Below are 21,863 nucleotides of genomic sequence, written 5' to 3'. Positions count from 1 at the left end.
AGTCTGATGGTTTTCCCGGTTTGAACTATTTTTTTTTTTCAACCTTGAATCCTAGGAAATGACGTAGTTAAACAGGGGAAACTTTGAAAAAAAAAAAAAAACAAAGCAGGCAGGTCGAAATCAAAGGCTAGCTTCAGTGAGTTTTTGCCTTTCGCCTTTCGCCTTTCGCCATTTTTCTTCCCTCACCAAAATCGAAAATCGCTAGCTGAATCCACCCTTATTTTGTTGGAGTTTTCTTCACTATCAGAGGTCCCAGATCTTCCCATCAGGTCGTCCAGGTCGAACATTGAAGCAGCAGGTCATTGTGGTTCAAGTAGATCTGCACGTCGCAGCCGCAGGTGGTCGCTTCTGTGCTCTTGCTTCTTGTTAGTAATTTTCATTCAGTTAGACTTAGATACTTAAATGTGCTCTGTTTTTCCTTCACTGGTCATGGGTGATTGTTCCAGTTTTCCGGCCAACTTCATCCTCCTCTTTTTCTCTCCTTTTCCTTTCCTCAAGTCAAAATTTTCTCTGCTCAATTCCACTACTGGGAGAATTTTCCCCTCCAGCTTTCTTACCCTTTCATTTCCGTAGCTGGTTACTATTTACATGTATGTGTGTTTGTGTCTCTGAACTTTTCTTTCTGAGATCGTAGATCTTGGTGTCGGTGGTGGTCAATCGGATTTCATGTCTCCATCGAATGGTTTGCAGAACGGAGGGGTGGGAGGTGGTGGACTCAATTATATAGAGCATCGAGTTTCCAAATTGGACACTCTTGCTGGTGTGGCCATCCGCCATCAAGCATGGTGTTGAGGTACTTTTGTTTGTTTCCAAATTTATTAGGCATTTTTCTTGTGATTTTGGAGAGTCTTGTAAATTTATGGGGTTTTTATTGACGTGTGTATTGGTAATTGCTCCACCAAAATCTGCAATTAGTGAAGTGTTACGTTATTATCAAGTCTCATGCTCTTGCCAATAATCTTGATGATGATTGTGATTTTACATAATCATAAAGATGTGTATTTTATTAATATTTCTTTGGTACAATTAAATATTTAAACTATTTTTGTAACTTTCTATCTCTATTTTGAGTGATTATTATTTATAAATTATGTTCTATTTTAATGTTGTGAATTAAATTGTATTATTTTAATATGACCGGTTCGACCCCGGTCCGACCTCCGGTCCGACCAGTGACCCTTGACCCACTGTCTCGACCGGTTTAGTTTCCGGTCCGGTTTTTTGTTCCTTGGATAAATGACAAAGATGATGACATCTCAAAATCAAGTTCCAGATGTCATCTTAAGAATCTATGGGACCCGGTTGACTACAGCCACCAGCTAAAAATAGTTGAAGCCGCTATTAATGGCCAAAAAAACAAATTGAAGCCGCTATTATTATTATTATTATTATTATTAGGAAAAATGACATAAAAAAAAGTTGAAAATTGTAATATTCTAATTTAGGTACCTAAGTGTTGGTAAAAAAAAAAGTCAAAATCTCAAGAGAGAAAGTGATGCTTGATCTGATATTTTATAAATGTAGTTAAATGACAAAAATATTCTTGTATCAAAAGTTTATTAATAAATTGTGAACTGGTAAGTACAAATGTTAAATAGCAAATGACAAGTTATTTATTACTCCCTCCAGTCCTAAATATAAGACTACTTTTGTAGTGTAAATTACACTACACTACAAAAAGGGTCTTAAATTTAGGATCGGAGGAGTAACATGAACTGATAATGACAAGTGTTAAACAATAAATAACAAAAAATGTATTAACAATGACCGGTTTGGTATATTTTTTTTTTAAAAATTGATCTAACGGCATTTTAGTCATTTGACTATATTTGTAAAATATCAAATTAAGTACTACTTTCTTTTTTGGAATCTAGACCTTTCATGTGCCTGAATTAAAATATTGTAATTTTTGACTTTTTTTTATGTCATTTTTTTCTTATTATCAAATCAGACACTACTTCCTTCTTTGGAATCTAGACTTCTTGTACGTTGAATTGAGATATTGTAATTTTTGACACATCGTCATCATCATCATCATTTGTGAAGGAAGCGGGGGGAGGGGAAGGGAAAATGGCACTGAAGTGCTCAATGAGAAAGCATTCATAATGCTGTATTTATTGCATATATTAAGGCATTAAAGATGATACTGTATTTGATGCCTTGAATTGTATATTAAATTTCACAAATTACTATAAAATATTTAAAATAATTATTTTTCATTTCATCGAGTTTTATGTTTAAAAAATGTGTAAAATTTGATTATAATTGCTCATATATAATATTGGGAAGAAGAAATGTTTTTAAAAAGCACTTAAATAACCCAAATTTTTATTTGGATAGTTAAATTTGTTAAATTTCTAATCAAATCACATGACCCAAAACATGATTTTAAAATTTTATAAAATAATTTTAATACCCTTTTCATTAGAAACCAAAAGAAAAGAATTTTAAATTAATATGTTTTATTTTGTAGTCAACAAGTTTCAATTATAAATTAGTATTTTTTATCTCCATAATATATTTGTGTAAGTCTGTGAATAAAAGTTAATCACAATATAATCTTAAAAATAAATAACTTCAATTACACAATTAATAAGTTTCAGTTCTAAACTAACAATTTTATATCTCAAAAACACAATTACAACAAGTCTTTAAATAAAACTTGATCATAATACAATTTTGATAATTAATATGTTTCATTTCACAATTAACAAGTTTCAACTCTAAATTCACAATTTATTTTTATCTTTATAACACATTTTTAATAAGTCTTTAAATAAAATTTGATCACAGTATACCTTTGAAATTCACATATTCTATTTTATAGTTAAATACATTTCATTTCTAAATTAACAATTTTTTTTTGTCTCCATTAACAAGTGTGATATAGTCTTTGAAAAAAACTCTATCATAATATAACTTTAAAACTAACACGTTTCATTTTGCAATTAAAACATTTTAATTATAAATTAACACATTTCTATAAAGATGAAACTATTAAGATTAAGAGAGAAAGATTTAATATAAAAACTAACTCATCATTACCTCCATGGTTGATTTTTTTAACTTTCTAATAGCAGACACAAAGTTTTTTTTTGTTTAGAAATCTTACGCAATATGAGAATGACAGCAAATCCTCACCTCTTTAGGCTTATAATGAAAATGGCAGCATAGTCATTTCACAAAATTTTAAAATCCTTTTTTAGTTCATGTAACTTGATTAGAAATTTGACAAATTTAACTACCCAAATAAAAATTTAGGTTATTTAAGTATCTTTTTCTGATTGAAAATTATACTTGGACAGTTAATATCATTATTATTAAAATATAAATATCTTATGTAAGTGATACAATTTTATACTCCTTTTAGTCCATAATATGGATGATATCAAAAAATATTAGTTACTTTATTAAACGTGTTTTAAATGGATATAAATTACCTATTTTATCCTCATTAAATAATGTGATTAATTTTTTTTAATCTTTTCTGTATTTAAAATTTTCTTTCCTCCTTCTAATAAATGGTCTATGTCAACTTATATTTTTGGACCAAAATTGTTTTACAGAAGACTTCTATATTATAAACGGGAGGGAGTATGTAATAAAGAAAAATAGTCAATTTAAATAATTTTTGTAATTTTCATTAATTAGTTAACTAAATTTTTATATTTAGGGACGAAAGGGGTAAAATTTTTATAATATCTTAACCAAGTCTGAAATTTTAAATGCAATACCACTTTTGACGGTATTTATAAAATTTTATTTATAGATTATAAACAAAATCTTATAAATAATACCGGAGGTAGAATTTCTTAATCCTAAGAGCCGTATGCAGGCTATTAATTGGACTCACTCACCCGGATACGACAAATAGCCCAACAAATCTTTGCAGAAAGTGATACGTTCCAACAACAGTCGTACAACGCAAAGTCGCAAACAACGTGAATTAGGTTTAATAAAAAAAATTAGTTTCTCATAACTTATCAAATTAATATTCAAATTCTTATTAAAAGAGATGATTATATTTAGTGTCTGATAATATTTTAAATATGATTATTTTTAATAAAAAGATCTATACTTTAAGGAAAAAATCTCAAACATGGTTTGGAGTATTTGGAAGTTCAAAAAATATTTTTACGTAAATTAAAACAAAATTTTTCTTATATATTTATTTTAAATTTTGTAAAATTACTTTTTAAAACGGTGATTGCGTCATCTCCCATTTCTTTTTTAAAAAAATTCGAATTCATAGACACGTTTCATTTGTACATTTTGCCTCTTCACCAGCCTATCACGTTTCCCTCGCTCCCCTCCCTGCAATTACATCACCATTCATTCAATTGAATTGCCCCCTTCTCCTTCCGTCTTCTCACAAATCCCTGCAAATTCACCTTCTCTCTCTCTTTCCCCCTGTCACACCCCCCAAAAATCGTGAACCTTTGACTTGCTCTCTCACACCTTTACCCTCGAACGCTTCGCCATCCCATGCATGATCAACGCTTCTCTGTTCTCTCTGGGCTTTCCTCTTTTCACTCTCCCCGCACGCACCTGATCTCAGTCTTCTCACTTACCGCACCCAGATATGGAACTTCTCGCTCTCAGACATTTTCCCTTCTTACTATATTCTCTGCTGTGCTTGTTTCATTTCTCTTTGCAGGCTTCTTTAATGGGTGATTCTGAGATTCTTCTGCGGGTTAAGACTACTCAGATCATTGATGAGAATGGTAGCCTCAAAAATTGGGATAGAGGCCTTAATCACTGCAACTGGATTGGCATTACCTGTGATGAGCTTAATCGCTCAGTTGTTGCCATTGACCTCTCTGGCACCGGCATTTATGGTGGATTTCCGTTCGGTTTTTGTCGGATTCGGACCCTGCGAAGGCTTTCTGCTGCGCAAAATTATCTCGGTGGTGTTGTCTCTACTCAATCACTCCTTCTCTGTGCCCACCTTCGTGTCTTGAACCTCTCTGATAACTTATTTGTCGGCGAGTTGCCGCAATTCTTGTCGGAGTTCTCTGAACTGAGACGGCTTGATTTCTCGCGTAACAACTTCACTGGCGATATTCCGGCAAATTTTGGCCGGTTTCCACATCTTAGAGTGCTGAGTTTGTCGGGGAACTTGCTCAGCGGAACCATTCCCGCGTTCTTAGGGAATCTCAGTGAGTTAACTAGATTGGAACTCGCTTATAATCCGTTCCGACCAGGACCTTTACCCTCCCAGCTTGGAAATTTATCCAAACTCGAAGTTATGTTCCTTGCGAATTCAAATGTCGAAGGGAGTATACCGGACTCGATAGGGAAGCTGCTCTCGCTCAAGAACTTGGATATGTCGAAAAATTTATTGTCAGGTAAAATTCCAGACAGCATTTCGGGTTTGGCAAGTGTAGAACAAATTGTGCTATTTCTAAACCAACTTTCAGGTGAAATTCCTCAAGGTCTGGGAAACCTTAGCACTTTAATTAGTTTAGACCTCTCTCAAAATAGTCTCACAGGGAAATTGCCTGATTCACTCGCTGCCTTGCGTCTCCAATCGCTTTCATTGAACGACAATTTCCTCGAAGGAGAAATCCCCGTGAATGTAGCTACAAATCCAAATCTACTGAGACTAATTCTCTTTAATAACAGCTTTACTGGGAAGCTACCTGAAGATCTCGGTCGAAACTCTGATTTACGGGAGCTTGATGTTTCTACCAATGACTTTGTTGGCGAATTGCCTAAGTACGTCTGTCAAAGGAACAAGTTGCAGCGTCTTATCACATTCAGGAATCGCTTTTCCGGAAATCTCCCTGAGCAGTATGGTGACTGTCATTCACTCGACTACGTCAGAATCGAGCACAACCAGCTTTCTGGTGAGGTGCCTCTAAAATTTTGGAAACTTCCTGGCCTCGAATTTTTAAAGATGAATGACAACTTGTTGGAAGGTTCATTCTCCATCTCCGGCGCTCAGAGGCTCTCTGCACTTCATATATCTGATAACAGGTTTTCTGGACATTTGTCGGCAGAAATTTGTGAACTCCACAACATTATAGAGATTGACATGAGCCGGAACCAGTTCACCGGTGAAGTTCCGTCATGTATAACTGGATTAAAGAAGTTACAGAAGCTGAGCATGCAGGGGAACATGTTCACTGGCGCGATTCCTCGTAATGTAGATTCCTGGAGTGACTTGACCCTATTGAACTTGTCGTGTAACCGATTCACAGGTACAATTCCGCCAGAGCTTGGTAATTTGCCAGATTTGAGTTCGCTTGATCTGGCTATGAATTTCCTGACTGGGGGGATTCCGCCAGAGTTAGCAAAGCTCAAGCTCAGCCAGTTCAACGTGTCGGGAAACAAGTTGTCTGGAAATGTACCTTCAGGGTTCAACAGTGAATTCTATTGGTCGGGTCTGGTTGGTAATCCGAACCTCTGCAGCGAAGTCATGAAATTCCTTCCTCCTTGTTCCGAATCGAAACGCTTCTCTTCGATAGCTATTATTGTGTTATCTACCTTCGTTGTACTCCTTCTGGGGCTTCTCCTCTTGTTCCTTAAGAGGAAGAAGTCATTATTTTTAACTGGCCAACCCAAGCACTTTGTCAAGACGACAACATTCCATATGGTGGGCTTTAAGGAAGAAGATGTTGTTCCATTCCTAACCAGTGAGAATCTCATTGGCACAGGGAGCTCGGGCCAGGTCTATCGGGTGAAGCTCAAGACAGGAGAGACAGTTGCTGTGAAGAAGTTTTGGGAAGGGCGTTCAGGAAAACTGAATACAGATTCGGTTTTCAAAACGGAGATTGAGACACTTAGTAGAACTCGGCACGTTGATATAGTAAAATTGTTATATAGTTGCAGTGCTGACGATTTCCAGATTCTGGTGTACGAGTATTTGGAGAATGGCAGCTTGAGTGACGTTTTGCACGGTGAAAAGTGCAGGGAGTTGATGCATTGGTCGAGGCGGTTCACCATAGCAGTAGGTGTCGCTCGGGGACTGGCTTATTTACACCACGACTGTGTGCCGCCTATAGTTCACAGAGACGTCAAGAGTAGCAACATATTGCTGGATCATGATTTCAGACCTCGTGTTGCAGACTTTGGGTTGGCTAGGACCTGGCAGCCAAAGGCAAACGAAGATGGTGGCGGGGCTACATCCAGGGTCGCTGGGTCCTATGGTTACATTGCTCCTGGTTTGTTTATTTGCTTGTTTATTCTTCTAACCTTTTGTTTTTTTAAACTATGGCTGTATGATAATTTTGATGGGTACTATGCATTATGCAGAATATGCTTACACACGCAAAGTAACTGAGAAAAGTGATGTGTATAGCTATGGTGTGCTACTGATGGAATTGGTCACAGGCAAGAGGCCAAATGATCCATCTTTTGGTGAGAACAAGGATATAGTGAAGTGGCTCACTGAGACTGCTTTATCAAGCTCTGCAGGAGGGAGTGACAATGTGGAAGGTTATCGCCGTGGCCTGGTTCAGATTGTAGACCCTAGATTGAACCCCTCCACGTATGATTATGAAGAGATTAGGAAGGTTTTGAATGTGGCTCTGCTTTGCACCTCAAGGATCCCGGTTAATAGACCCTCAATGAGAAGGGTGGTTGACTTGCTGTGGGGACTAAAGACTCGTCCCAAGTCATGATGACCATTGATGCCTTTGGGCATTCCGTGACTCCCTTTGGCATTCCGTGACTCCCTTTGTTTTCTTTCTTTCTTTTGTTTTCCCCTTCTGATCTGTTTTTTGTGAACTGGTGAAACAAGGAGGAAGAGGCCCCTAGGCTAGGAAGCATGACTAGTGTTTGTAAGCACAGATCGCTGGCTGGATAGTTGGTTCTGTCAATCATATTTATGAGGTGCAAAATCATATCCTGATGTATAGGACCAGGTTTAATATTATTAGCTGTAATTGAGCAGTTATAACTTGTAAATGTTTAAGATTTGGAGAGCAGTTTCCTAGATGAAGCTGTTCATGAATTTACATTTTTCCGTGATTCTATCATCACAAAAGTTATTGTAAATAATATATTTGGAGAACTGGCCAAGGGAATAATAGTATATTTGGATATAGAGAGCGGGGGAGAGAGAGGAAAATGAACGGGGAGGGGGAGAGAAATACATTAGTTGTGTCCAGTTATTTGTTCGATTTAGTCCATGTTGTATAGCAACTCAATTTATGCTGTTGAAGCAGGCGCAGGGACAAGAATGAAGAACAAGATGAAAAAACTTCATTCATTTGACTATAGTAAAAATGAGTACGTTCCCTGTAAAATGAAATTGGATTTGCCCTTGTTCAATTACCTTTTTTTTTCTTCTGTTTAGGAATGGTTGACTTAGAACCAATTCTGCTGCTAGAGAAAGCTGCAATTGTGGGGTTTATGATGATCGCGGTAAATTTGGAGTTGTGTCTTCTGCTTTTCACTTTATCAGGTTAAAACCTAAAGCCCCGTTTGGTTCACCGAAAAATTGTACTGAGAAATGAAAATGGAAATGAAAATTGGGCTTCTGAGAAATCAATTTCCATCAAAATTCAGGACTTTTTTTTGCTCGAGCTATGAAAAATGTGATTTTTTATGGAAAATTCTTTTTGTAGCAACATTACCCGGCTCCTTCGACTCCTTTATCCTTCCCATTGCCATGGCTGTTGGTGTTGTCGCCAGTGAGGCTGAACTTGCTAGAACTGTCGGTGACTGCTTCGGAGGGGAACATCTGATGGTTTTTTTTTTTCCCCAAAAAAAGTAAAAGCATTTCGGTCTTTTAATATTATAAACAGAATTTTCAAATTTCATATATATTTTTGCTTCCATTTCCTAAAAATATCTTATTCTTACCTTAAACAGTGAAGTGACACGTCACCTTTTTTTAATTATGAAGAGGTTTGGTGGAGGTACTCCTGAAATGTCAAAAGCTCCAAGGAAACTCGTGAAATTACTACCGGCTCTTGTTATTTAGCTTCACCGGCGTCTGGAACCGGGTCTCTTCTTTGACTTTGAGTTTGTTACTTTGTTAAGGAGATCCACCCAGCACACAAACTTTTAGATTTGGTGAATTAACTTTTAAGCCTTTAAAAATTGGCTTTTCTTCTCAAACATAAGTTTAGTAGAGATTAATTTACTAAAAGGACTATCGAAATACTAAAAATGGTTTAAAAATTATATTATTTTCACCGGAATAAAAAAAAAACAAATGACATAAAAAGAGATTGAAAATTATAATATTTCAATTTAGACACCTAAAAGGTCAAAATCTCAGGAAATGAAGTGATATTTGATATAGTATTTTGCAAATATAGTTAAATAACAAAAATGTCCCTATAGCAAAAAGTTTATTAATAAGTTGTGAACTGATAATGACAAGTTAAATAGCAAATGACGAGATATACCGATAATGACAAGTTATTTATTAATAAGTTGTAAATTGGTAATGACAAATGTTAAATAATCAATAATAAAAAATATACTGGCAATAACATGTTTGATAGTTTTATTTTTAAGAATATGATATAAAGATATTTTAGTCATTTGACTACATATGTAAAACACTAAATCAGACGCCATTTTCTTCTTTGGGATTTTGAGTTCTCATGTGCCTGAATTAGAATATTGCAATTTCTAATTCCTTTTTACGTTATTTTGCGAAAAAAAATTATATTATTGACTTTATTTTTTTAAAACTGTAAATTTATGATATTTCTATTTCTTTTTATGGTTATTTTAACAAGTTTACAATTTCGATCCATTCGGGCAGCATAGATATGGATTAAAGAACACTAAAAATAAATGAAGCTAACGGTTATGACGTTTCAAATGAAATAACTCAGAGGAAGGAACAAACTTGAAACGATAATCAAGAAATGCGGTTTGGTTATTTTCTTAATTAAAAAAATTTTGAATTTGAAAATTCTTCTGCGTCTGAAAATAGACGGGGAACTGAGTTAGAAAAATACGATTAGTGTTCTATTTTTCTCCCTTCTAATAACCGAACAGCTCATCTTAACTTAATTCATCTCAATTTACGTTAGGCCTTTGTAATTATTTCTATAAATTTTAAATTTTAATCATGAATATCTAAATTTTTAATTTCATATAACAATTTTTTTGCTAATCCCTTCGTACCCTACAGTCCGCATAAATTGAAAAAAATATTTGCTATAGACCCAGTGAAATGTTTGACTAGATATATGTTAGCTTAAATTCACATAACATTTTGTTTTAGTAATTTATTTTTTATACAGTGTTTTTTCCAATTATCTAATATAAATAATAATAAAAATGTCAACATGACATTTTAAATGTTGAGGTAGAAAATTATCATTTGAGCCTAATTTTTTTTTTTTGCCAACAAGAGGTTTATAATAATTACTAAATGCTTCCGATCTTATTACGTGATCCATTACCAAGGTTGAATTTTATTACAATTTACAGGGTGAAAAATGAATTATTTTTATTACAACTATATATTTATAATCAAATGAAATACACAGTGGGCCCAGGAAAAAATCCAAGACACCAAATATTTCAAATCGCCCGCCTAATTTGGTCGGCCGATTTATGGAGTACTGCGTTGGACTAAGCGATTGCCGTCGGTTCCATGGGGAGCCTTTGCTATGGCGGGCACAACAAAATAATCAACGGTTAAAGATCAATCACCCCTGGTCACCAAAATAAAAAAAATGATAAATCACCCTTAATATTTCATTTTACCTTTCTCATCTTCTCCCTCCGGTGCGGTGGTGCCCATTATTAAAAGCGAACCACCCTGACGCTAAGCTCCGCCTCAGAAAGAACCCTTCTCTGTGTCTCTTTCTACGTTTTGTGCTTTTGTCTCACCAGTTTCTCTGAATCCTCGAAAATGAGAGAGTGCATCTCCATTCACATTGGTCAGGCCGGCATTCAGGTCGGAAATGCTTGCTGGGAGCTTTATTGCCTCGAGCATGGCATTCAGGTAATACCGTCTTGATCTGTGAAGATCTAGTGCTCTGATGCGTTTTTTTTTCAATCTACTGTTTTCCAGTATTAGTCTGATTGCCTTTTCTGTTCCTCTTTTCGAACCATTTCTGACACTGGCTGTTCGATCGATCCGTTCGCTATATGTGCTTTTGATAATGTGGCGTTACCAGGATCTTGATGATTACTGTCAAATGTATCTCTGATTTTTTGAATGGTGTATTTGTATTTGTTTTCTATTCACATCATATTGCACGGATCATCATTGTCTTCTATTCCAGTTATGTAGGGTGTTCTTAATGCGATGTGATCTCAGATCCCTGACATCACAGTTGCGTTCATTTATATTCCTACTTGACTTTTAAGAAAATTTTGAGATATTTGAAATTATTATAGATCTATTGATGTTTGCAGAAAAATATTTGTCGTAAATATCTCGACGAAACTCATTTTTTCCATCAATTTGCGATAATCCTGCAAATTTTCTGTTTAATTAAAGCTTAATAAGTTCATTTTTCAGATAACACATTTCGAATTTCTGGAGGTATAATGTGCACTAAGCATTCGAGAGATTATAACAATTTGATAAATTAGTTTTAACTTCAGTGTCAGTTTTGAATTTTGAATTCCATAATAGATCTATTCTGGCATTGCGTGGATACCTGCTTTGTTCATTTTCTCATCTTCGGCCAGTCTAAGGCATTCTTCCATTTTTCAGGCTGATGGAATGATGCCAAGTGATAAGACTGTCGGTGGAGGCGATGATGCTTTCAACACCTTCTTCAGTGAAACTGGAGCCGGAAAGCATGTACCCCGTGCAGTTTTTGTAGATCTTGAGCCAACTGTCAGTTTTGAATTTTGAATTCCATAATAGATCTATTCTGGCATGGCGTGGATACCTGCTTTGTTCATTTTCTATCTTCTCTTCGGCCAGTCTAAGGCATTCTTCCATTTTTCAGGCTGATGGAATGATGCCAAGTGATAAGACTGTCGGTGGAGGCGATGATGCTTTCAACACCTTCTTCAGTGAAACTGGAGCCGGAAAGCATGTGCCCCGTGCAGTTTTTGTAGATCTTGAGCCAACTGCATGTCATTGATGAGTCAGGACTGGAACATACCGCCAGCTATTCCATCCGGAGCAACTCATCAGTGGCAAAGAGGATGCAGCAAACAACTTTGCTCGCGGCCATTATACCAGTAATTAGTCTTTCCCATTCCACAGATCTTCTCCTTTTCACTCTCAAATGAAATGCTAACTCTTGTAATGGTCTTTTGATTCAGTTGGGAAAGAGATAGTTGATCTTTGCTTGGATCGCATCAGAAAACTCGCAGACAACTGCACTGGTCTCCAAGGGTTTCTGGTTTTCAATGCTGTGGGTGGAGGCACTGGTTCAGGTCTCGGTTCCCTGCTTCTTGAGCGTCTTTCAGTGGACTATGGCAAGAAATCCAAACTCGGTTTTACTGTCTATCCTTCACCACAAGTTTCAACCTCTGTTGTTGAGCCCTACAACAGTGTCCTCTCCACTCATTCCCTCCTGGAGCATACTGATGTTGCTGTTCTTCTTGACAACGAAGCCATATACGATATATGCAGACGTGCGCTTGACATTGAGCGACCAACCTACACCAACCTTAATCGTCTTGTTTCTCAAGTATGCTATAAATAATTTTGAAAAAATCGTCTTGTTTCTCAAGTATGCTATAAATAATTTTGAAACCCATTTTTTGGCTGTATGTTATCACGTAAAACCGTGCATTAAATTATGTTATAATGTTTTTCAGGTGATTTCGTCTCTGACTGCCTCTCTGAGGTTTGATGGTGCTCTGAACGTGGATGTAACTGAATTTCAGACTAACTTGGTACCATATCCTAGGATTCACTTTATGCTGTCATCGTATGCTCCTGTCATTTCGGCAGAAAAAGCCTACCATGAACAGCTGTCAGTTTCTGAGATCACAAACACTGCATTTGAGCCATCGTCTATGATGGCCAAGTGTGATCCACGCCATGGCAAATATATGGCTTGCTGTTTGATGTACAGAGGTGATGTGGTGCCCAAGGATGTCAACGCGGCTGTAGCAACAATTAAGACAAAGCGCACTATCCAATTTGTTGATTGGTGCCCTACTGGATTTAAGTGCGGTATCAACTATCAGCCCCCAACTGTTGTTCCAGGGGGTGACCTTGCAAAGGTGCAGAGGGCTGTGTGCATGATTTCAAACTCAACCAGTGTTGCTGAGGTTTTCATGCGCATTGATCACAAGTTTGACCTTATGTATGCCAAGAGGGCGTTTGTGCACTGGTATGTCGGTGAGGGAATGGAAGAAGGTGAGTTCTCTGAGGCTCGAGAAGATCTTGCTGCCTTAGAGAAGGATTATGAGGAGGTTGGTGCAGAGGGTGCAGAAGATGACGAAGGTGACGAGGGAGATGAGTATTGATTTCGCTCTCTGCCGTCTCTAAACCTTTTTGGTGCTTGCTTGCACTTTCTGTTGTCTTCTCTCTCTAGTGCGTAGGAACTTGTATGTTCCATTAGGATGGAGCACACACCAAACTTAATGATATTACTGTGTCTTGTTACCTAAGTTACGAGCTCTTTATGATGTTCTGTGGATTGAAATTGAAGGTTTTATCCATATTGCCTTGAATCTATAATTCGCTAAATATTTTGGAAATTCATTTTCTGTGATTTCCGAATCATTTATGTTTGCAAGCGATTTCTCATTTCTTAAGTCACGCTTATTCAACACGCTGAGGGAGATTCCCCTGAATTTTTCTCTTAAATAATACTCTTCGGATTCTTAATATAAGACTTATTTAACTAATTTGATTAGATTAAGAAAGTTAGGTAAGTTAGTTAATTATAAGAAAAGTGACACATTTTTTTTAAAACACCATAATCATTTTTCTTAATACCTCATCTTTCTCTTCTACTTGATTATGGTTGAGGGGGTATCCAGAAGGGTAATTTAGAAAAAATTGATAAATATGAAAAATGAGTCTTATATTTAGGATTAAGACCAACTCAAGAATTATGCCATATATTAAGGATCGGAGGAGTACCAATCCTTACATACTTAAGAAGAATAATAGGTTTTTTGTTTTTCTTTTTTTTCATAGGTTAATACCATCTTCAGTTTTTGAAACTTAATTTAATTTTAGTTTTGGTTTTTGAAATTTGAAATAATTTTTGAAATCTTGATTCAGAAACTAGAAACAATGTTTCAGAAAAACAACCTTGAAATTTTTTTAAAAAAAACCTTTGAATTTTAAAATTTTAAATTAGTTTTGTTTATTACATTTTAATAACAATTAACGACATTTGAAAAACAAATGATAACATATTTTTGTTGTTATTTTTTATTTGAAATTTTAAAATTTTAAGAGTATTTTTTTTAGAATTTGTTCAAAAATATTTAAATGGATCAAAACGAAGTCAAATTTTAGAGATTAAAACCACTTAGCGTTGTTTGGTGTAATTGTATTTGTGGTTTGTGTATTCTTCCCCTTTTAATTGCAGACCTAACTATGAAATATTGCATTGAAACTTGAAAGGGGCCATCAAGTAAAATTATACAACACGCAGTGAAATAATCATGAGACCATAAAAAACTGTTTTTTCACTGGTGTATTTTGATTTTAATCATTTTATGGTCTCCCACACTTGACCACAAATAAAATAATGCAGCCGAAATGATAATGTTAAACCAAACGAGATGAAGTTCTCTCTCTCTCTCTGAAATCAACGGCCCCATTTTAATATTAACATTGCTTCACAAACTTCAGGGGAACAAGCAGATCCATTGATCTCAACATCCCCTTCCCCGTCCCTCCCAAAATTAAATCCAAAGGAATGCATCGGATGTACAAATGCACGTGCTGCAACACAATAAGAGGCTACATTGGGAAGACAATCTCTGAATCAGCACCATGCAAACAAAAAATGACCTTTGACTGCCGTTGTGGGATGCTCTTCCGATGCGTTAATTTTCCCTTCCATAGTGTTGCCTCTCCAACATATTGCCAAAATAAATAAAAAAAGGCTTCACATTTTTTCTCTATTTAAGAAGCTGTGCACCCTCACTTGTTCTCTTCGTCTATATGCTTTTCCATGAAAATTGCCGTATGTTTGTTGTGAATGTAAATTCAAAAAAAAAAAAAAGTTTAATCTCAAAGTAGTATACCGGGTGGCAGAGCTCTTTTAATTTATAAACCATACTTTACTTGTAAGATTGCTCGATGTACGAATAAATAAAGAGACAAGGTTCAATTTTATCTTTTTCTTTTTAAATATAAAAGGGGCAAGATTACACTTGAAAAGTACGAAAAACAGCAAAAAACTACACTAGGTCATTCCTAAGGCGAGAGAGATAATCAGCTGGTGGGTGCCACATCATGATCATTTCTTCTGTGAGCATATGTGCCTCCTTGGCGAGGTGGTCAGCGCATTTTATATTCATCCGAGGTGTATAGTTAATCTTGAGATCCCAATCAGAGTATATAAGACTTCTTAGCTTCAGTATGTGTGGTCGTAGAGGATGTTGGAGACCTCCATCTACCATAAGCATATGGTAAACTTCCATAGAGTCCGTAAAAGCCATAACTTTGCTATATCCGTGTTGTTTACAGATTTCTAGCCCTGTTAGTAATGCCATTAGTTCTGCTGTCGTGGAGGGTAGGAAGCCCAATTTCTTTTTGAATCCAACGAGCCACTGTCCTGCTGAGTTCCTTACTAAACGTAGCAATATCGCCCACATCGTTAAAAAAGTCTTTTTGAGCGATGTCGCGTCAAAAACTGCCAAAACGTAGCAATATCGCCCACATCGTTAAAAAAGTTAATTTTGACTGTTAAATTTTTCTTATTGACCAATCGATGCTGACATGAATTGTGAGCTGAAAAGGGCTTTATATAAAAGGGGAAAAAAGAAAAAAACTTAACCAGAGGACACTGGTTCATCGGACTATCGAGATTCAACTCAAAAACTCCTTCTCTAAAATCATTGTTCATTGTCTCGGTGAGGGGAGCTTCAGATCTTCTCACTCATCTTTAACATATATCCAGGTATACTAATTTCAGATTTATAGCTATAGTCTCAGCTCTCAACTAGTCAGCAGTTCAAATTTATATGCTTGTTTCAAGATAGGTGTTCATCGAAGAGGACGTTGGTTCGCTAAAAGCACCCATCAGAACCCCTGATGAACGCCAGAGAGTATACCAGAGGACACATGGAGCTCGAGATCTGAGGCTATCATCGGCCATGTGTACTGAGAAGGAGAGGACGTCGATGACTAGACAAAGGACATTGGAGTGAAACTTCAAAAAATGATGAGGCGCAATTGCAAAGGGATTGAGGTCGGAGGAGGTGTTTTCGGCGAAGAAAAAAGCTCGGCGCGCTGCTGCGTGCTAAGCGAAATTGGAAGCTTAAGGTAACTTGATTGGAAGTGCATAGGAAAACAAACTATGCCATTCTGATACTGGCGAGACTAGTAGGGAACGTAAAGATTTTTTTTTTTTTAAGCAAAGGGAACATGAGGAGTTTGAAGAGCGTAAAATAGGAAGTGGAGAGAATTTCTGGGATTGTTCATATTAAGAGACCAATTTATGAAACTTTTAGAAACTCCTATCTTGTTCCAAATTTTCAATCCGAAGCTGGCAAAGAGAAAGAGAATTAAATGTTGCCGCTGGAGGAAAGAGAAGCTAAAAGGAATCTTACCCATATGGACCACTTCCTGCCACGTGGCTTATAAAAAGGGAGGTAGATGCCACATCAGCATAATGAGTCAACTAACATTTGACCATTTGGAGTGTTAAATTTGGATGACATTATTACGTTTTGGCAACTTCCAGGATAATATTACTCTTAAAAAAAACTCAGATGCCCGCGGCTCGTAAGGGACAACTTTTGGGACAAAATTGGATCTTATCCCATAACTAAATGCTGATGTATATGTTGGACACCTGGACTTGAACAAGAAGATTTCTTTTGGTCTGTTTAACTACTATGACAAAAGGGTCCGCTTGAAAATCACGTTATAAATTCAGTTTTAACTATCATGTTGCCAATTGAAATAGATTTTAACCAATAGGAGTTGGGTTTAGCAGAGTGGTTAGTCTTCCATAACGTGATAAATAAAGGTTTAAATCCTCATTGAGAGAAGTGTCCACATTTAGTGTCTGACAGTCCTCGAATAGGATTACCTCTAATAGAAGCATACCTATGCTTTAGCAAAAAAAAAATTTTAGAGATAAGCTTGAATAACTCTGGTAGCTCGCACTGTTAGAATTTCTTTTGGTTTTGAGTTTATTTAAGTTGAATCTGGCCATTAACAAAGAAAGACAAACAAAGCTTGACACTAGTCAGCCACAACTGCCAAAACTAATAATTCTTCACATGACATTGCACCTTCTTCAAATCAGAAAGACCCACCAAATCTTCAAAGGTCCTATATCGCACAGAACGGTTTCCCGTTCTTGCAATAACCATACCCACCGAAGCAACTTCACCTACAAGGTGGTCCGTTGCTTGGAGGCAATGGTCCTCCCCTCTTGCTGGGTCATCCGATGCTGGCCGGCAAAACTCTTGCAGTTATGGTGTGAGGACCTTCCTCAAGAGGCCACCTGCTAACCCTAACTTATTTTATCGCGCTGAGTAGTGAGTACTCCTTTAAGTTATCCTCAGAAAGGTTGAAAACTGAAAAAATGAAAAGGCATCTCATTCTTCTTTTCCAATGGCACTACCAGAAAACAGGGGAAAGATTTCAAATATTGTGACAGACGCTAGTGGTAACTTCGAAATTTATCAGAATAACTCAATGATGCCTGGTCATCAGCTCAAGTTGATCAAGAAATACCAGGGAATTCAAATGTGGAGTGAAACTGCTTTTCATTCAGCTTTAGGAGTAAAATTATTGCTCAAAGTACAGGCTACTTGGTTATTTCAGCCCAGATAAATGATTAACCATATCATGGACATTTCAGCTAAGGAGATGATTGGAGGTGTAGGCAATGGAAGTGTTGGGAGGCCATTTGGCCTGCCAGGAGTGTGTCGGGGATAGCTCCTGAAAAGGATGCTTCGTGAATTGAATTTGCAAGTGAAGAGGATGCTACAGAAGAGCTAGAAGATGCTGTTATAGGATCAACAAAAGATAAACATGAGGAGGCAACGGGAGATGACGCTAGCTCCAGTGCTCAAGAAACGAAGAATCAGAAAATGACCCTAAAAATTCCACAACAGCTAGTCCTAAGGATTCCTCCTCTTATTACTAACAACTGTGGATGGCAATGTTGGAACAACTGTTAATGTAACATGGAACTGCTCAAAATTTTGTGGGGAGCAGGATGCTTAATTATATTAATGGTCTGCCAAACAAATACTCCCTTCCTGTCTGTATATAAGTCGTTTCAGATATGATATACATATGTTAAGGAAAACTGTTAGATTCTTTTATTTGTTAAAATATATCTCAATATTCTAATTATATCTTTATTAATTAAAGAGTGTAAATATCATTCATTTTTATAATTTGTGCAATCTCATGATTATGTAGAGGTAAACATAGGATATCCTTATTCTTTATATTCATAAATAAATAGCTTTGGCCGTCTCACTCCGTTTGGAAGAAAACACAGGTTCGAATATTGGGAAACGTATTTGTTGGAAGGCTTTAACTGTTATGCTTTTAACTTGACAGATATTAGTCTTAAACCCAAATTGAGGATGTTCTGAATTGTATTATTTAAAAAAAGAAGAAGCAACTTTGGCTATTAATTTTGACTGACCCATCCAATTCAAAAGTAATAAGCCGAAAACTTATCACAAATTGTGCAATAAAGGTTTCTTCTTTTCGTTTTGGGAGAATTGTAATTAGGTCCCACTTAAGAGAATTAAATACAAAAAAATCCCTTGAAATTATAAAATTATTCTGAAGTCCCAAGACATTTTTTTGCAATAAAATTTATTTGTTTAATTACCAAATTACTTTTTTTTTTAAAGTTTGCATTGACAACTGAAGAAGCAGTGGTTGATAACTTAGAATGCAATAATTGACATCTATCACGACAGATTTGACAACTCATGCGTTACATTTTGTGATATACTGAGAAAATGTGTTGTCAAACCAGCCGTGATAGTTGTCAATCCTTACACTTTAAGTTGTCAACCACTGCTTTTTTAGTTGTTAATGCAAACTTTAAAAAAAAAAAGTTATTAAACAAATAAAAGTTATTGCAAAAAAGTCTATTGAGACTTAAGAATAATTTCATAATTTCAAGAGATCTTTTTGTATTTAATTTTCTTAGGTGGGATCTAATTGCAATTCTCTCTTTCTTTTTTCTCATGTCATTCTCCTTTTCTTTTTCCTCTAGGCCTCTACTCTCCCATTTTCTGATCCTAAACATTTGATCAAAGTTCCAACAGTTTTTTAATAGTATTAAATCCGAACTAATAATGTGGCTATTTGGAGTCATGTTTAAGTAGTGTTTAAGCAACTTTTAACGGCTTAAAGCATTTTTGGCATGTTTGATGGTATGTGGAATAACTTAAAAAATTAAGAGCTTATATCAAAATAGCAGGATTAAGTCAAAAACTATTTTTTTTTTTTGGTGACAAGAGAGGCCAAACGCCTAGAGACAAAAACAAAGACAAAGCTCAAATTACACGTGTCTAAAAGTCCCTATTCCTAATGCATCCCTATCCAACACTTCAGTTACTTCGACAGGTGGCTGGATCCAAACATATTTCTTGCACGCCAGCTTGCTGCTTAAGTTAGCTAACAGGTCTGCAACTTGGTTCCCTTCTCTCTCTACATACATAAACTTGATCTCCCAGTCTCTCATGATAAGTTCTTCAATCATGCTCGAGATGAGGTAGTACCCCGAGATCCTTCCGTTCCGGTGCAGCTCTGTTATTAGAGTCGCATCATCACTTTTGACCTCCACTTTCTTGAATCCTAGCTCCCAACATAATTTGAGTCCCTCCATAACTCCCCATGCTTCCGTCTCTTACTGTACTAGCGTTTAGTTGGATGGCGAAACCTCTTATCCACTCACCTTGGTCCCCTCGAATCACACCCCCACAACCTGCTACTCCTCGTCTTCTCAAGATTCCATCTGTGTTTAGCTTACACCATCGTGATCTCGGTGGCGACCATTTTACTAATCTGATTTCTTGTTCTACTCGCTGCATATTCTCGCCGTTCCATTTGCACATGTAATTTCTGAGGTACTGTTTGATGCTTAGCTCGGTATTGCTTGGGATGTCTTCTCCATGTCCATGAATACGCAGATTCCTCCATTTCCAAATTGCCCAGCACCCTGTAGCAAAAATTTCAGGCCAAAAAGCATAATCGTGCCTTCTAGCCTGGTTTCCAATGTTAGATTCTAACCAGTTCCGCCATTGGCTCAAGAAAAATTCACTTCTCTTCTCCCCCGGTACCAGATTAATCCATGTAGCCCTCGCCCACTCACAGTCTCTCAGCACATGTAATCCATCCTCAATTTGTCCTTGACACCATCTACATTCGCCGTTGCTTCCGTCCCACCTTTTGGAGATGCTTGCTGTGGTTAACCTGTTGTGTCCCGCAATCCATACAAAGGTTTTGATCCTTTCAGGGACCTGTAACTTCCACACTTCCTTCCAGAACTTGCTTCTTACACCTTCGTGCCCCCCTTTCAACCATCTATAAGCACTTCTCGCGGTGAATTCACCGTTTCCGGTGAGAATCCACTTCATACGGTCACTTTCCCGCTCCCTCTTTCGTGGAGGGATGGAGTTTGCTATTTTTTCAAGAATCCTTCGTGGTAGCCACTGCTATATCTCAGTAAGACACCAATTTCCTTCCTCATCTACCAGATCGCTGACTCTCAGGTTCGAGTCAATATTTGAATCTGGTAGAATATATGAGCTTAACTTACTCTCTCCGCTTATCCACTTGTCTGTCCACACATTCGTATTGTGTTCGCTCCTGATTTCCACCCTCACCGCCTCCTGGAAGGTCTCCACCATTTTAACTAATTCCCTCCATAGCTTGGAGTCATAGTTCTTTGCCACCAATTCATTTTTTCTTCTCCCTCTTCCCCCATATTTCTCTTTGAGAATTTTAACCCATAGCTCGTTTGGACGTACATTGATCTTCCACAGCAATTTGAGTAAGAATGCTTCATTCATACACTGTAAAGACTTTATATCAACTCCACCCCACTCCTTCGGTCTGCATATCGTTTCCCAGGACACTTGATGCCTCTTCCTGCTACTCCCCTGTTCTCCCCAAATGAATCTTCTCTGTTCTTGCTCAAGAGCGTTCGATATACCCTGTGGCAAGCGGTCATGCTGCATTGTGTATAATGCCATGGAACTTGCAACAGACTTCACCAGCGTGATACGTCCTGCCAGAGACAAGCTCTCTGCTTTCCACCCATTTAATCTTCTCTTCATTCTTTCAATAACCAACTTATACTTATCTTTTCTTCTTCTTGGGTGCACAATTTCAGCGCCCAAATACCTCCCCAAATCCTCCACTTCTTTAAATTTGCAGATATCACATATATGCTTCCTGTCTGCCCTCTTCACATTAGGCGAGAAGTAGATTTGGGTCTTTTCACAACTGATTTTCTGTCCTGAGCTCCTGTTAAACACCTGCAAACAGTTTAAAACAAGTTCAATCTGGTCAGTGGTAGCCTTGGCAAAGAGCACGAGGTCATCAGCAAACATCATGTGGGATAAAATAGGACCCTCTCTCCCGATTTTCACTCCTCTCCATTTTTTCTCTCTCACTCGGTCTAAGATGAGGTGTGTGAGCTTTTCCATGCCAAGCACAAATAAATAAGGAGAGATTGGGTCTCCTTGGCGAAGGCCTCTCGTGGGGAGAAACTATTCTAACCTTTCTCCATGCCAAAGAATTTTCGTGGAAACTGAGGTGACGCAGTGCATTATCCTGTTCC

General features: G+C 37.0%; 1 protein-coding gene, 1 long non-coding RNA gene and 1 pseudogene across 2 annotated transcripts; all 3 read left to right on the top strand.

Annotated features, from left to right (window-relative positions):
- Positions 1–272: 272 nt before the first annotated feature.
- On the top strand, positions 273–1,104 carry LOC114729978 (uncharacterized). The gene is made up of 2 exons (XR_003738797.1): positions 273–338; positions 635–1,104. It is a non-coding gene; the product is annotated as an uncharacterized LOC114729978 (long non-coding RNA).
- Positions 1,105–4,349: 3,245 nt separating this feature from the next.
- Positions 4,350–7,961, top strand: LOC114729975 (LRR receptor-like serine/threonine-protein kinase HSL2). Its single transcript, XM_028916995.1, has 2 exons — positions 4,350–7,166; positions 7,258–7,961. The coding sequence occupies exons 1-2, from the start codon at positions 4,583–4,585 to the stop codon at positions 7,623–7,625; spliced, it is 2,952 nt and encodes a 983-aa protein (XP_028772828.1). The 5' UTR covers positions 4,350–4,582; the 3' UTR covers positions 7,626–7,961.
- Positions 7,962–10,702: 2,741 nt separating this feature from the next.
- On the top strand, positions 10,703–13,613 carry LOC114729977 (tubulin alpha-1 chain-like; annotated as a pseudogene).
- The last annotated feature ends 8,250 nt before the right edge of the window (positions 13,614–21,863 follow it).

The sequence above is a fragment of the Neltuma alba genome, unplaced genomic scaffold (assembly GCF_004799145.2).
Source record: "Neltuma alba isolate B1F8T4 unplaced genomic scaffold, ASM479914v2 tig00012696_pilon, whole genome shotgun sequence".
Taxonomy (NCBI): Eukaryota; Viridiplantae; Streptophyta; class Magnoliopsida; order Fabales; family Fabaceae; genus Neltuma; species Neltuma alba.
The sequence above is the reverse complement of the archived record's forward strand: the minus strand, read 5'-3'. Positions and strand labels throughout refer to the sequence as shown.

What these genes read in the sequence shown, in the direction of transcription:
- LOC114729975 (XM_028916995.1), top strand. Translation starts at nt 4,583, where the DNA reads ATGGAACTTCTCGCTCTCAGACATTTTCCCTTCTTACTATATTCTCTG. An exon ending in CTATGGTTACATTGCTCCTG is followed by an intron (nt 7,167 to 7,257) that starts GTTTGTTTATTT and finishes TGCATTATGCAG; the next exon opens with AATATGCTTACACACGCAAA.